Below are 13,376 nucleotides of genomic sequence, written 5' to 3' on the forward strand. Positions count from 1 at the left end.
TGTGTGTGTGTATGTGTGTGTGTGTGTGTATGTGTGTGTGTGTGTGTGTGTGTATACAGAGAGAGACAGAGAGAGAGAGAGAGTGAGAGAGAGAGACAGACAGTCTCCCTCTATCTAGCCCAGGCTGGAGTACAGTCATCATGGCTCAGTGCAGCCTCAACCTCCCTGGGCACAGGTGATCCTCTCACCTCAGCCTCCCAAATAGCTGGAACTACAGGTGCACACCACCACACCAGGCTAATTCTTGTATTTTTTTTTGTAGAGATGGGATTTCGCCATGTTGCCCAGGCTGGCCCCAAACTCCTGGGCTCAAGCGATCCACCTACCTTGGCTTCCCAAAATGTTGGAATTACAGGCATGAGCCACCATGCCCAGCCCCTGAAGTGTCTTTTTGAAAAGAGGAGCCTCTTCGACCTTATTTAAAGTGGACTATGTAGATAGCCCACTTCTCTACCTGCAAGAGGACAACTCTACTGCCACCTCTGCCACACCCCACTGCAGCCTGTCCCAGCAGAAGGGAGAGCCTCGCACACTCAATGAACTTCTCTCTAGCAGCTGAACCAGAATTAAACCTAGTTTAATCCTGGCTGGGAAAGTCTTTACTAAGGATTCATCTTCAAATCTGGGGATCAGCATTACCACTTTTATTAAAACTACATTTAGTAAAAGCTGTTCACAAATGTTTATTCTAAGAAGAATTTTAGAAATTCATTTTTGAGGCCAAGCACGGTGGCTCATGCCTGTAATGCCAGTACTTAGGGAGGCCAATGTGGGCAGATCACCTGAGCTCGGGAGTTCAAGACCAGCCTGACTAACATGGAGAAACCCCATCTCTACTAAAAATACAAAAAATTAGCCGGGTGTGGTGGTGGGTGCCTGTAATCCCAGCTACTCCGGAGGCTGAGGCAGAAGATTTGCTTGAACCCAGGAGGTGAAGGTTGTAGTAAGCCGAGATTGCGCCACTGCACTCCAGTCTGGGCAACAGAGTGAGACTCTGTCTCAAAAAAAAAAAAAAAAAAAAAAAAAAAAATTCATTTCTTAATGTTTCCATAAAAATGGGTGAAAGTGGAAATTAAGATCATAAAATCTGATTTTAATACACAAATGCAAACATTCGCCAGACCATCTTTACTGCACCGTATGACCATTTACTCCGTCAAAAGGAAATGCAGTCATTTCCCTGGACCCCCCAAAGGTTATACAGGAGGCCTACTGTGCTTCCAGAGTACAGAGGATGTTTAAAGTAACAGATCCCTCAAACTGTGTTGTGGGAAGTTTAAGCGGCAAATGAATAATCAAAGTAATCAGTGTCCATGTAGTTTGAATGCTTGCAACACTCCTACTAAGAGCCAAAACCATTTCCTCATTTCTTTTTTTTTTTTTTTTTTTTTTTTGAGACGGAGTCTCGCTCTGTCACCCAGGCTGGAGTGCAGTGGCCAAATCTCAGCTCACTGCAAGCTCCGCCTCCTGGGTTCATGCCATTCTCCTGCCTCAGCCTCCCGAGTAGCTGGGACTACAGGCGCCCGCCACCTCACCCGGCTAGTTTTTTTGTATTTTTTAGTAGAGACGGGGTTTCACTGTTTTAGCCAGGATGGTCTCGATCTCCTGACTTCGTGATCCGCCCGTCTCGGCCTCCCAAAGTGCTGGGATTACAGGCTTGAGCCACCGCGCCCGGCCCATTTCCTCATTTCTTTCTTCTCTTTATGAAAATGGGTTCCCGCCACGGGGTTGCCTTGGGCCACCTCCCTTCCTCAGGCTTATTGACTTATTTATTTATTTGATACGGAGTCTCACTCTATCACCCAGGCTACAGAGCAGTGGTGTGATCTTGGCTCACTGCAAACTCCACCTCCTGGGTTCAAGCAATTCTCCTGCCTCAACCTCCCAAGTAGCTGGGATTACAGGCGTGCGCCACCACGCTCAGCTAGTTTTGTTTTTTTTTAGTAGAGATGGGGTTTCCCCATGTTGGCCAGGCTGGTCTAGAACCCCTGACCTCAGGTGATCCACCCGCCTCGGCCTTCCAAACTGCTGGGATTACAGGCATGAGCCGCGGCGCCCAGCCCCTCATGCTTCTTTCTACCCATTCTCAAAATTCTTCAGTGAGGTCCTCCCGGACCAGGAAGGGGCTCTGCGGACTCGGGAGGGTGCACTTAATAGGCTAGTTACTGAATCGCGGCCGTTTCCCACTTTGCATCTCCGGCAGCTTGACCGCTACTCCAGGGCCAACTTTTCCCAGAAGCCCAGACCAGGTGCAGCCTGACAGTGGCTTTCCTCCGCCCCTGACTCTGCTTCCCTATAAGAGCTGAAAACCATGCAAGGCTGTCACTCTAGAAATAATTGGAGAAGTTGCTCATTGTCGAGGGCAGAAGGAGCTGAACGGCTTCCATCTCCGAGCGTTCCCCTTGATGCTGACTCGCTCGGGAAAGGGGAGTCCTCGGTGCCCTCGCTAAGTAACCCTGGGATGCTGAGGGGCGTTACCAGGCCCCTGGTCAACAAGAGGGCTTAGCCCCAGGCAAGACGTGAGCCGGGAGCGGATGACACCTGCCCAGGTGACCAGGGACCAGGCCTCCGGCTCAAGGAGCGCATCAGGAGCTGGGGCCAAGGCCGGGGTTTCGTCCCCTTGCCAGCAAGGATGAGAGCACCTGCCATCTGGCCGGCACCTTCCCCCGGACCCGAGGCTCCTGCCCTCGGAGGGGCGAGACGGAGGAGCCCCGTGGACTCTGCAATTCATGAGACTTCCACGAGGAACAAAGGTCTCCGTGCCGGCCTCGGGTCCCGATCTCGGCGCCCTGACTACCCCGGGGCCCAGGGCGCGGCGCTCCGGCAGGCACCGAGCCAGGGAGCGGGCGGAGGGCGCGGAGGAGACGGTGGTACCTGTGGGTGGAGACGGCAGGCATCCCTGTCCCCGCTGGGCTGCTGCCTGCCCGGCCGCGGTCCCGGCTGCTGCAGCATCACCCGGGGCGGGGCGCTGACGTCATGGCCGCAGCCTCTGCATCCGCGCGGGGTTCGGAGCCTTAAAGCGGCGCCGCGCCTGGGGCCCCGCAGACGGGAGGGGAGCCCGGCGTCCTCCTGGGCCCTTCGCGCGGGAGGCCCATCCCGGTGTTTCGCGCACGACGACGCGCTCTCCAAGATCTGCCAGGATCCCAGAGGAAAACTTCCCCTCGGCCTCACAGTTCTCACCATTTGCTTCTGATTTTAAAAGAAATGAATACATTTTCGTGTCTTCATGTATAAATAGATGCCCATGTGTTCGCTGATACATGAATGCCGCAGTGCGTGTGCCAAGCCTGTGCCCATGTGCTCAGTCGGGGAGCCGGGCCTGCTGGAGGCGTCGCGACTCTGGGCCCGGAGCTGTCCAAGGCACTGGGGATGCAGCAGGAAACAAGGCAAAGTTCTGGCCCCCGGGGAGTGACATTTTATGCATTTATTATTTATTTCCTTTTTTAAAATACAGACAGACAGGGTCTTGCTATGCCACCCCTGGGCTCAAGTGATCCTTCTGCCTCGGCCTCCCAAAGACCAGGTGTGAGCCACCGCACCCAGCTGCACGACATTTGAGAGACAGATGCACACACATTAAACAAGACATAAACTAAATGGTATGTCAGAAGATGGCAAGGCCCTAGAGAAGGGGTTAGGGAGTGTGGGGCTGGGGAGGCGCTAGCCTTGCAGGTTTCCATCGGGTTGGTGGCGAGTCCTCACCTCGAAGGTGACGCTAGAAGAAGGACTTGAGGAGCAGGCCGGGCACGGTGGCTCACACCTGTAATCCCTGTGCTCCGGGAGGCCGAGACCGGCAGATCATCTGAGGTCAGGAGTTTGAGACCAGCCTGGCCAACATGGCAAAACCCCATCTCTACTAAAAATACAAAAATTAGCTAGGAGTGGTGCCAGGTGCCTGTAATCTCAACTACTCAGCTGAGGCAGGAGAATCACTTGAACCTGGGAGGCAGGGGTTGCAGTGAGTTGAGATCGTGCCACTGCACTCCAGCCTGGGTCACAGAGTGAGACTCCATCTCAAAAAGAGAAGAAGGACCCGAGGAGCTGAGGAGGCCAGCCAGGCTGACGTGTGGGGAAAGTCACGCCAGGCACTGGGAAGAGCAAGTGCAATGGCCGGGACAGAAGTGAGCTGGGCTGAGTCCAATAATTATGGATCGAATAATTATGCAGCTGGTAATGGAATTATAACCCCAGGTTATACTCCCAGGAATTATAAGCCCAGGACACGCTGAGCTTGAGGGCCTTTGCAGCCTCTCGGCCACTAGAGACTTGGGTTTGGAGCTCAAAGACGCTCCTTTGCGAGTCCCCTGTACGTGGGAGCTAATAGCAGGTGAACTGTGGAGCTCGCACTACCAGGGAGAGGCGCAGGGAAGTGCTGCAGAGGGGAGGCACGGGGCCCTGTGGAAGTTTACAGCGGCGGATTCCACCCCGTTGGGAGGGTTGAGGGCTCCTCAAGGAGCCCTACCAGGCCAAGTGGAGAGAACAGCCTGTCCCACACAGAGGGCTCAGTGGGCTCAGTACTGGCAGGGATCCGGGAGGGGAGAGGGCCTGGAGGCACACAGCGAAGGAGGCGGATGGGGGGCAGGGATGCAGAGCCCTGGGAAGGAGGTGAGGGCTGGGGTGGTGGGACAGGCCCAGGTGTGGCCTCTTAGGCAGTTGCCGTTTTCTAGGAGCAAAGAGAAGCTTAGAAAGGTTTTATGTGGGGGAGCGGATGACATGAATCCTATTCATAGTTAGCAAAGATCATGAAGCTCAGAGTGAAAATGGATTGGAGGGAACCAGGGGACCAGATGGGCTCACCAGGTGGCCCAGGTGGGAGAGTCAGGGCTGTTGGTGGAGGGACAGAGGTGATGAATTGGCCAGGGACTTAGGACTCCGTGACTGATTGAAAGTGGGGGGAGGTCTAGGAATGGGGAGGGAGGTGCCGAGAAGTTTCTAGCTTGAGAGGTGAGGGAAGAGGTGGCTTCATGGAGGCCAAAGCAGGTGAGTGCTGGAGGGAGTGCCATAGGTTTGCTTTGGGACACGCTGAGCTTGAGGGCCTTTGCAGCCTCTAGGCCACTAGAGACTTGGGTTTGGAGCTCAAAGACACTCCTTTGCGAGTCCCTTGTGCATGGGAGCTAATAGCAGGTGAACTGTGGACCTCGCACTGCCAGGGAGAGGCACAGGGCAGAGAGGCCCCAGAGGACACCGTGGGAATTTCAACAGATCCTGCCCAGGCCTAAGAAAAGGAGCCATTGGAGGGGGCTGGTTCTAGCTTCTTTTATCTCTGTAACGGTAATAGTTTGAAAAAAATACCGATGTGCTTTTCTATTTTGCATGCAAGTGGCCTGCCATTAACTAATGACCTTTAACACCTCAGGGACTTAATGCAATACAAGGTTACTTCCACATGAGGTTGGCAGAAGTGTGCCTGATGCGTGGGGACCTCTGTGAAGTCATTCAGGGATCCCGGTTGCCTCCATCTTGCTCTGCCCTGGTGCACTGAGGGAGGAGCCCAGGCGGTGCGTGCCCGCGTGACCAGGTGTGCAGAAGGCCCATGTTCCACTCGAATCCCATTGGCTAGGACCCTGCCACACAGCCATACCGGCCACACCCAACCCACAACAGGGCTGGGAGATGGGGCCCCTGTCCCCAGGAGAGGAGGAGATGGGGATGGGGAGTCACTGGCTTCAACCGCTTCTGTAACTTTTAGCCGCTTGCAGAGAGGAGGGAGGATGCGAAATGCTGAGAAAACTTAAAGATCATCTGGAAGTTCTGATGTTCACAATGGGATTTTGCAGCAAGAGAAGAGGTTTGAAATCTAAGCATTGTGGAAAAAGAAAGGGATTTTGAAAATTCCTCTGACCTTTTTTAAACTTTCAAAGTAAGAACCTTCTAAGTCTAGACCTTTGCTTTTTAGTTCCTCCAAGCTCAGGGCAGAGAGCAGTGTTTTTCCCTGGGGTAGACAAGATTTCTCCCGTCTGGACAATAGGTCTAGACCGGGGGCCAGAGTGGAAGGAGCTGACAGAACATGCAGGAAAGACAAGAGACGCTCGCCCTCCGGTCCTGGGCGTGTGGAGAGGACGGCAGAGGGAGAGCGAGGGGGAGGAAGGTGGTTGGGGTGCATCCCAGCTCCCTTCTCCCTGCGCCTTGGCCCTGTCATGGCGGAGTTTGTTCTGGGCAGAGCCCCCATAGGCCAACACAGCGGCCGCAGCCCGGCTGGGGGATCAGAACTCTGGGGGCTCTAATTTGCCTTGTGAGCTCCTGTGGCTCCCATTTGGTGCCTGGATGCAGAGCTGAAGCTGCAATGGCCCCGTGGGGCAGGTACACGACGTGGGGTGGGGGGACCCTCAGCTTCAGTGTGGGAAGGACAGTCGGGCTAGGAGGCTGGCTGGGGGGACTTTGGCAGAGAGACCTGGAGGTCTATGGAGCCAGCCAGGGCCCCAGGGAGGCAGGAGCCCCACCAACTCCACGGCAGGGTCTAAGGAAAACAGGGGACTGCTGCAGCCCTGCCACATACACGGGGACCAGCAGGCAGCCAGGAGGGCACGGGAGCCCCATCCCCTGCCACAGCCCAGAGAGGAACACAGGATGGAGACCGGACACGCGCAGTGTAGGCCTGGAGAGACCCAGTCGGACCCAGAATAATAGGCTCCAACAGTGCAGAGGAGAGCTGGTGTGAGGTGGTGGGTGCCTGCTCACCTGCCATCCCTGAGTGTCCACAAGGTGGTGGAAGAGTCCCACCTTTCCTGGGAGGCAGCAGGAGAACCTCGGAGCAGGAGGCAGGGAGAGGGAGACGCTTTTCCTGATCTTGTAAAGATTCTTGGTTCTAAGGCTGGATTTTTCTTTCTACTTTGTGAACACACTTTTTCTGCAAAGCATGAAGCCAAGTAAATTTTTATGAATAATGTTGTTTGTAACAACAGATCTCGTGCTAGTCACCGTGTTAAGGTGTTTACGTATTTTAACCTCATGTAGTCATCATAGCTTTAGGAACGGGCATTATCGCCACCATTTCTTTTCTATCCACAAGCCTGAGACCTGGACGGAGTAGGGTCATGATACAGGCAGGGTTGGAGCGGTGGAGCCTCCCAGGCTGTTTCCAGGCCTTGGGGTCATTCCTCCGTTTGTGCAGCGATTATTTATACAGCATCTGCCGTCCTCGGGGGCAGGCGGGAGGTGGGATTCGGAGATGGTGTCTGAATCCCATCGGCCGGGCCGTGTTCTCAGTCCTCAGCCTCCTCAAGGGACTGTGCCGTCCCATTGTCTCTACTACCCCTGCCCATCCCATTCCCTGATTTACAACGTTGTCAACTTGTGGCTCCCAATTCAGATCTGAGCAGTGACAGACCTGGGTGTGTGTGTGCACCTGTGTGTACAAAGTGTGTGCTGTGCAAACATAGAGAAAGATGCATTCTCAGCCGGGCACAGTGGCTCACACCTGGAATCTCAGCACTTGGGGAGGCTGAGGCAGGCGGATCACTTGAGCCTAGGAGTCAAGACCAGACTGGGCAGCACGGTGAAACCCCGTCTCTGCTAAAAATAGAAATAATTAGCCAGGTGTGGTGGTGTGCACCTGTAGGTAGTTTTAGCTACTCAGGGGCCTGAGGTGGGAGGATCACCTGAGCCTGGGAAATTGAGGCTGCAGTGAGCCGAGACTGTGCCACTGCACTCCAGCCTGGGCAAGAGATCTTGTCAAAAAAAAAAAAAAAAGAAGGAAAACACAAAGTGCATTCTCTTACATCGTGCAGAGTTAATAAATTATTGGCAACCTGCCGTCAATATTGCTCTCCACTCTTCAGATAGCCTCTGTGGCTCTGACATGATCTAGACTCATACGCACACACAAACATACACACATATGTGCACACATGCTCTCAGATATGTGCACACACATACATGCACATGATTCCTACTGTCACACCGCCTCCTGGTGGGAACCCAGCAGCCCCCCTGAAACTCTGAGTTAGAATCCAGACATTTTGTGTCCATATGAAAAAAGTCACAAAATTACAGTCCTGTAATGACAATACATCGCAAACTCCAGAGGACAGGGCCATCCAGTTCTTTTTTGTATCCTCCTGCAACACCTGGCAGAGGCCAAGCACTGACACCCAAATGCTTATTTACTCTATGTGGAATAAGATCAGTTGAAGTTGCACGATTTACCTGTGTACACATGGGCACATCGTGGGATAAAACAGATTATCCTGGGCTGCCCTGGGCATGCCAGTGAAACTCCATTGAACCATTTTTGCAGGAAAATGAATTCTGATTTCCAAACGTATGTCCTTCTTATAACATACCTGTTATAAGCAAACCTTGGACTTTAGGTCTTCTAGAAGAACTGGGGCAAGGGGGAATTAGAACCTACAGGGTCACAGTTGCACTCTGAGCTGAGCCGGAGCATGAACCCAGGGTCTAGACATTGGGCAATGCTGGAGCCAATGGGTGTTGAGCTGCCAAGGTTCTAGAACTAAGGCGGTGGAATCCAGGCATGGTTGGCACCCAGGCAGCTACAGCCTCCCTGTTTGTGGGCTGGGTAAAGCCTCACTGGGTCACACAGTTGCCAAATAAAATACAAATACCCAGTTAAATTTGAATTTCAGATAAACAGAGAGTAATTTTTATGCTCAGCATGTTCCAAGCAACATTTGGCATTCTGTATTCTGATTTGCTCCACTTGGCAATCTTATCGGGACAGCTCCTGGAACCAGGCAGAGCAGCCACCAGAGGAGCCCAAGGTCCTCTGAGGCTCAGCCTGCTGCCCCATGCCTGGGAGCCCCCTCTGCTTTGATTTGCGGTTCACCTGTGAGAACAGTCGACACCCAACATCCATAGAGAAGTCCCAGCCAACATCTGCTTGGGTCTGGAAAGAAGCAACTGCCAGACAATATGTGGCTGGGATCTTTAAAGTTCGAGTGGCTTTTGTGCTTTATCTGTTTGTTCAATTTATTAAAATTCTGAATCAACTAAACAGAACTTTCTAAACACTTAACTACTCATTATGCAACTAATAAAAGCATGAAAATTTCAAATTATTTTAATCTTTGATCTTAATAACATCATGAATTATTAAACTTTTAATTATGAAATATAATGCAGAAAAGTGCACAAAATGAACACTCAATGATTTATCACACACATGCAACCACCAGCCAGGCCTAGAATAAAATAGAATAGAATATCCCTAGAAGCCCTCTTCACACCATCCGTAGTGCTAAGTCTTTCTCCTCTCAACCCCTGCCAAGAGCTCATCCCTATTCTGGCTTTTGTGTTTATTGTTTTCTGGCTTTTTTCTATAGCGTGTGTCTTAGTCTGGATTCCCCTAAAAGCTGTTAGTTTACTGGGGAAGTGATCCCCGGAAGCAGAAAGAGAGTGAGATAGGGAAGAGGGAAAAGCTAAAAAATGTATGAATGACCAAATCTTCCATGTGAGTGACTGGGGCTCAGTCTAGCTCAGAATCTATTTCTCACAGTTCTAGAGGCTGAGAAGTCCAAGACCAAAGCATGACAGTTTCAGTGTTTGGTGAGGGCCCAATTCTTGGTCCATAGATGGCCATCTTCTCACTGTGTTCTCTTACCTGTTGGAAGAGATGAGAGAATTCTCTGGGGTCTCTATGATAAGAGCACTAATCCCATTCATGAGGGCCCCACCCTCATGGCCTAATCACTTGCAAAAGACCTCACCTCTCCAAATACCATCACACTGGGAATTAGGTTTCAACACATGAATTTTAGGGGGACAAAAACATTCAAGTCTATAGCACCTTATTATTGTCCTGCTGAAGGGTAGGGGAGCTGGGGCATGTATTTACCAAATTCTGGTTGAGAGCTGCCCCTGGGAGTGCTAACTGCCCTGCACTTGCAGTTGCGTTTGTTGGCAACTGTATTAGCTCAGCTGCTAAAACAAAATACCATGAACAAGTTGGTTTAAACAAGAGAATTTATTTTCTGACAGTTCTGAAGTCTGGAAGTCCAAGATCAGGATGTCAACATGGTCAGGTTCTGGTGAGGCCTCTCTTCCTAGTTTGTAGATAGCTGCCTTCTTGCTGTGTCTTCACATGGTAGAGAGAGACAGATAGAGTGCAAGCAAGCTCTCTGGGGTCTCTCCCCCCCCCCCCCCTCCTCCTCCTTTTGAGATGGAGTCTCACTCTGTCATCTAAGCAACAGAACTAAGCAGTGTGGTCAGTGCAACCAAACAACTCTGATGCAAGCTCCATGTTTCCTGGTAGACTGGAAACTGTGCCATCCACACAGAGATCCTGAAAGCTACAGTGTCCATCCCTGAACTGTAAGGTTTAGTTTAGCCTTTAAAAAAATACTGTATGTAAATGGAATCAGAAGTATGTAAATGGAATCAGAAGTATGCATTCTCCTGTGTCTAGTTTCTTTTCTTCATCTTGACTCTGAGAGTCTTCTGTGTTGTTGCACGTAGCTATAGTTCATTTTCAGAACTGTGTGTGTTCCATTCCATGAATATACCTTCCGATATTTATCCATCCTTCTATTGACAGACACTTGGGCTTGAGGCTTAATACACTTTAGGGTTGATATAGATAATGCTGCTATGGACATTGTTATACACATTTTTGGTATATGGATGTAGGCATCTCTGTTGGGCTTATACCCAGAAGGGGCATTTTGGGGTAAATATATATTCACCTTTAGCAGGTAATGTCAGTTTCCCAAAGGGTTTTACTAATTTACACTCTCAGCAGTGAGTATAGTTTCCTCACTTACACAAATTGATATTGTTTATCTTTTACTTTCTTTTTTTTTTTTGAGACAAGGTTTTGCTTCGTCACCCAGGCTGGCGTGCAGTGGCACAATCTTAGCTCACTGCAACCTGCAACCTCTGCCTCCAGGGTTCAAGCGATTCTCCTGCCTCAGCTTCGCGAGTAGCTGGGATTACAGGTGCACAGCATCATGCTTAGTTAATTTTTGTATTTTTAGTAGAGATGGGGTTTCGCCATGTTGGCCAGGCTGGTTGCAAACTCCTCAAGTGATCCTCCCACTTGGTCTCCCAAAGTGCTGGGATTACAGGCATGAGCCACAGCACCCGGCCTTGTCTTTTACTTTCAGCCGTCTGGTAGATGTACACTGGTGGATAATGACAATTATAATTTACATTTCCCTATGAGTAATGAGGTTAAGCACCTCTTCATATGTTTATCAACTGTCTCAGTATCTCCTCTGTAAAGGACCTGATCAAGCCTTTTGTCCACATTTCTATTGACTTGTCTGTCTTCTTTATTGATCTATAAGCATATGTTGATATGTTGTGTATCTGGATACAAGTCCTTCACAGGTTTTTTTGGTTGTTGTTTTTTGTTTCGTTTTGTTTTTTGAGACAGGGTCTCACTCAAATTATAGAAAAATAGCAGATCTAAACATGAAAAATAAAACAATAAAAGTTCTAGAAGCTAACATAGGACAGACAATACATATATAACCTTGAAGTAAGAAAAGATTTCTTAAATAGGGCAAAAAAATACCATAAAATCGATTAACTGGACTACATTAAAGTTAAAAACTTGCCAAGGGGCCAGGAGCAGTGGCTTACGCCTATAACCTGAGCACTTTGGGAGGCTGAGGAAGGCAGATCACTTGAGCTCAGGAATTTCAGACCAGTCTGGGCAATATAGCAAAACCCTGTCTCCACAAAAAATACAAAAATTGCACTAGGCATGGTGGTGCGTGCCTGTTGTCCCAGCTACTCAGAGGGCTGAGGCAGGAAGGTTGCTTGAGCCTGAGAGATCAAGGCTGCAGTGAGCCGAGATTGCACCACTGCACTCCAGCCTGCGTGACAAAGTGAGACCCTGTCTCAAAAAACAAAAAACAAACTTTAAGCATTTTAGAACAATACACTGATTTGAGAGGAGCTGAAACTTTTGCATATTTTCAATCTATGAGCATTATATATAGATCTCCATCTATTTAAGTCTTTTAAAATTTCTTTCAATAATATTTTATAGTATACAGGACATAGGTACAAAAACTACAAAAATTAGCTAGGCCTGGTGGTATGTGCCTGTAGTCCCAGCTACTCAGGAGGCTGAGGTGGGAGGATGGCTTGAGCTCAGGAGGCAGAGGTTGCAGTGAGCCGAGATCGTGCCACTGCACTCCAGTCTGACGACAGAGCCAGACTCCATCTCAAAAAAATAAAAATAAAATTAAAAAAAAGAGTAAAACCCATAATTTCATTGTGGTGAATTATTCTATTTATTATTGAATGATTTGCTTTGCTAACATTTTTTAGAGACTGGCTTGCTGTAGTTTTCCCTTTTAGAAACATCCTATCGGGTTTTGTTTTCAAGGTCATGCTTGTCTCATAAAACAAATTGGAGAGTGCTTCCCCTTCCCTCCCTCGATTTTATTCTCTTTCCAGGAAGGATTTGGGTAAGATTGGCATTGTATTTTTGTTCACCGTTTAGAAGAACTCATCAGTGAAGCAGCTGGGACCAGAGTTTTCTTTGTGGAAAAATTTAAAATTGTGAATTCGATTTCTTTAATAGTTATAGGCTATTCAGATTTTGTATTTCTTTTCCCCTCCCTCCCTCCCTCCCTCCCTTCCTTCCTTCCTTCCTTCCTTCCTTCCTTCCTTCCTTCCTTCCTTCCTTCTTTCCTTCCTTCCTTCCTTCCTTTTAGCCTTGCTCTGTGGCCCAGGCTGGAGTCCAGTGGCGTGATCTTGGCTCAATGCAAACTCTGCCTCCTGGGTTCAAGCGAAAGTATTTTTTGGGAGAGACGGGGTTTCTACCAAAACCCTACCAAAGCCTATGATGTTGGCCAGGCTGGTCTCAAACTCCTGACCTCGAGTGATCCACCTGTTTTGGCCTCCCAAAGTGCTGGGATTATAGGCATGAGCCACCGTGCCCAGCCAGATTTTATATTTCTTGTTGTGATAGATTGGTGATATGTGTTTTCCAAGGAAATTGTCCACTTTCTCTTAATTTTAATTTTGGCACAAATTTCTAACCTTTTATTTTTTATTTTTATTTTTTATTATTTTTTTTTGAGATGGAGTCTTTGCTCTGTCACCCAGGCTAGAGTGCAGTGGCGCGATCTCGGCTCACTGCAAGCTCCGCCTCCCGGGTTTACGCCATTCTCCTGCCTCAGCCTTCCGGGTAGCTGGGACTCCAGGTGCCCGCCACCTCGCCCGGCTAGTTTTTTGTATTTTTTAGTAGAGACGGGGTTTCACCATGTTAGCCAGGATGGTCTTGATCTCTTGACCTCGTGATCCGCCCGTCTCGGCCTCCCAAAGTGCTGGGATTACAGGCTTGAGCCACCGTGCCTGGCAATCCTCTTTTCTTAATAAATTACCCAGTCTCAGGTATGTCTTAATAGTGTGAGAATAGACTAATACACCTGTCCACATCTTGATCTCAGACTTCCACCTTC

The 13,376-nt window shown here is 49.6% G+C and overlaps 1 protein-coding gene across 1 annotated transcript in view; it reads right to left on the minus strand.

Annotated features, from left to right (window-relative positions):
* SLC45A1 (solute carrier family 45 member 1) overlaps nt 1-2,967 on the minus strand; it is a 31,170-nt gene extending 28,203 nt beyond the window's left edge. Inside the window, exon 1 of the mRNA XM_023215260.2 lies at nt 2,875-2,967. Coding sequence (XP_023071028.1) covers nt 2,875-2,952 — 78 coding nt within the window. The 5' untranslated portion in view covers nt 2,953-2,967. The remainder of the gene's footprint in view (nt 1-2,874) is intronic.
* Between the last annotated feature and the right edge of the window lie 10,409 nt (nt 2,968-13,376).

The sequence above is a fragment of the Piliocolobus tephrosceles genome, chromosome 1 (genome assembly GCF_002776525.5).
Source record: "Piliocolobus tephrosceles isolate RC106 chromosome 1, ASM277652v3, whole genome shotgun sequence".
NCBI lineage: Eukaryota > Metazoa > Chordata > Mammalia > Primates > Cercopithecidae > Piliocolobus > Piliocolobus tephrosceles.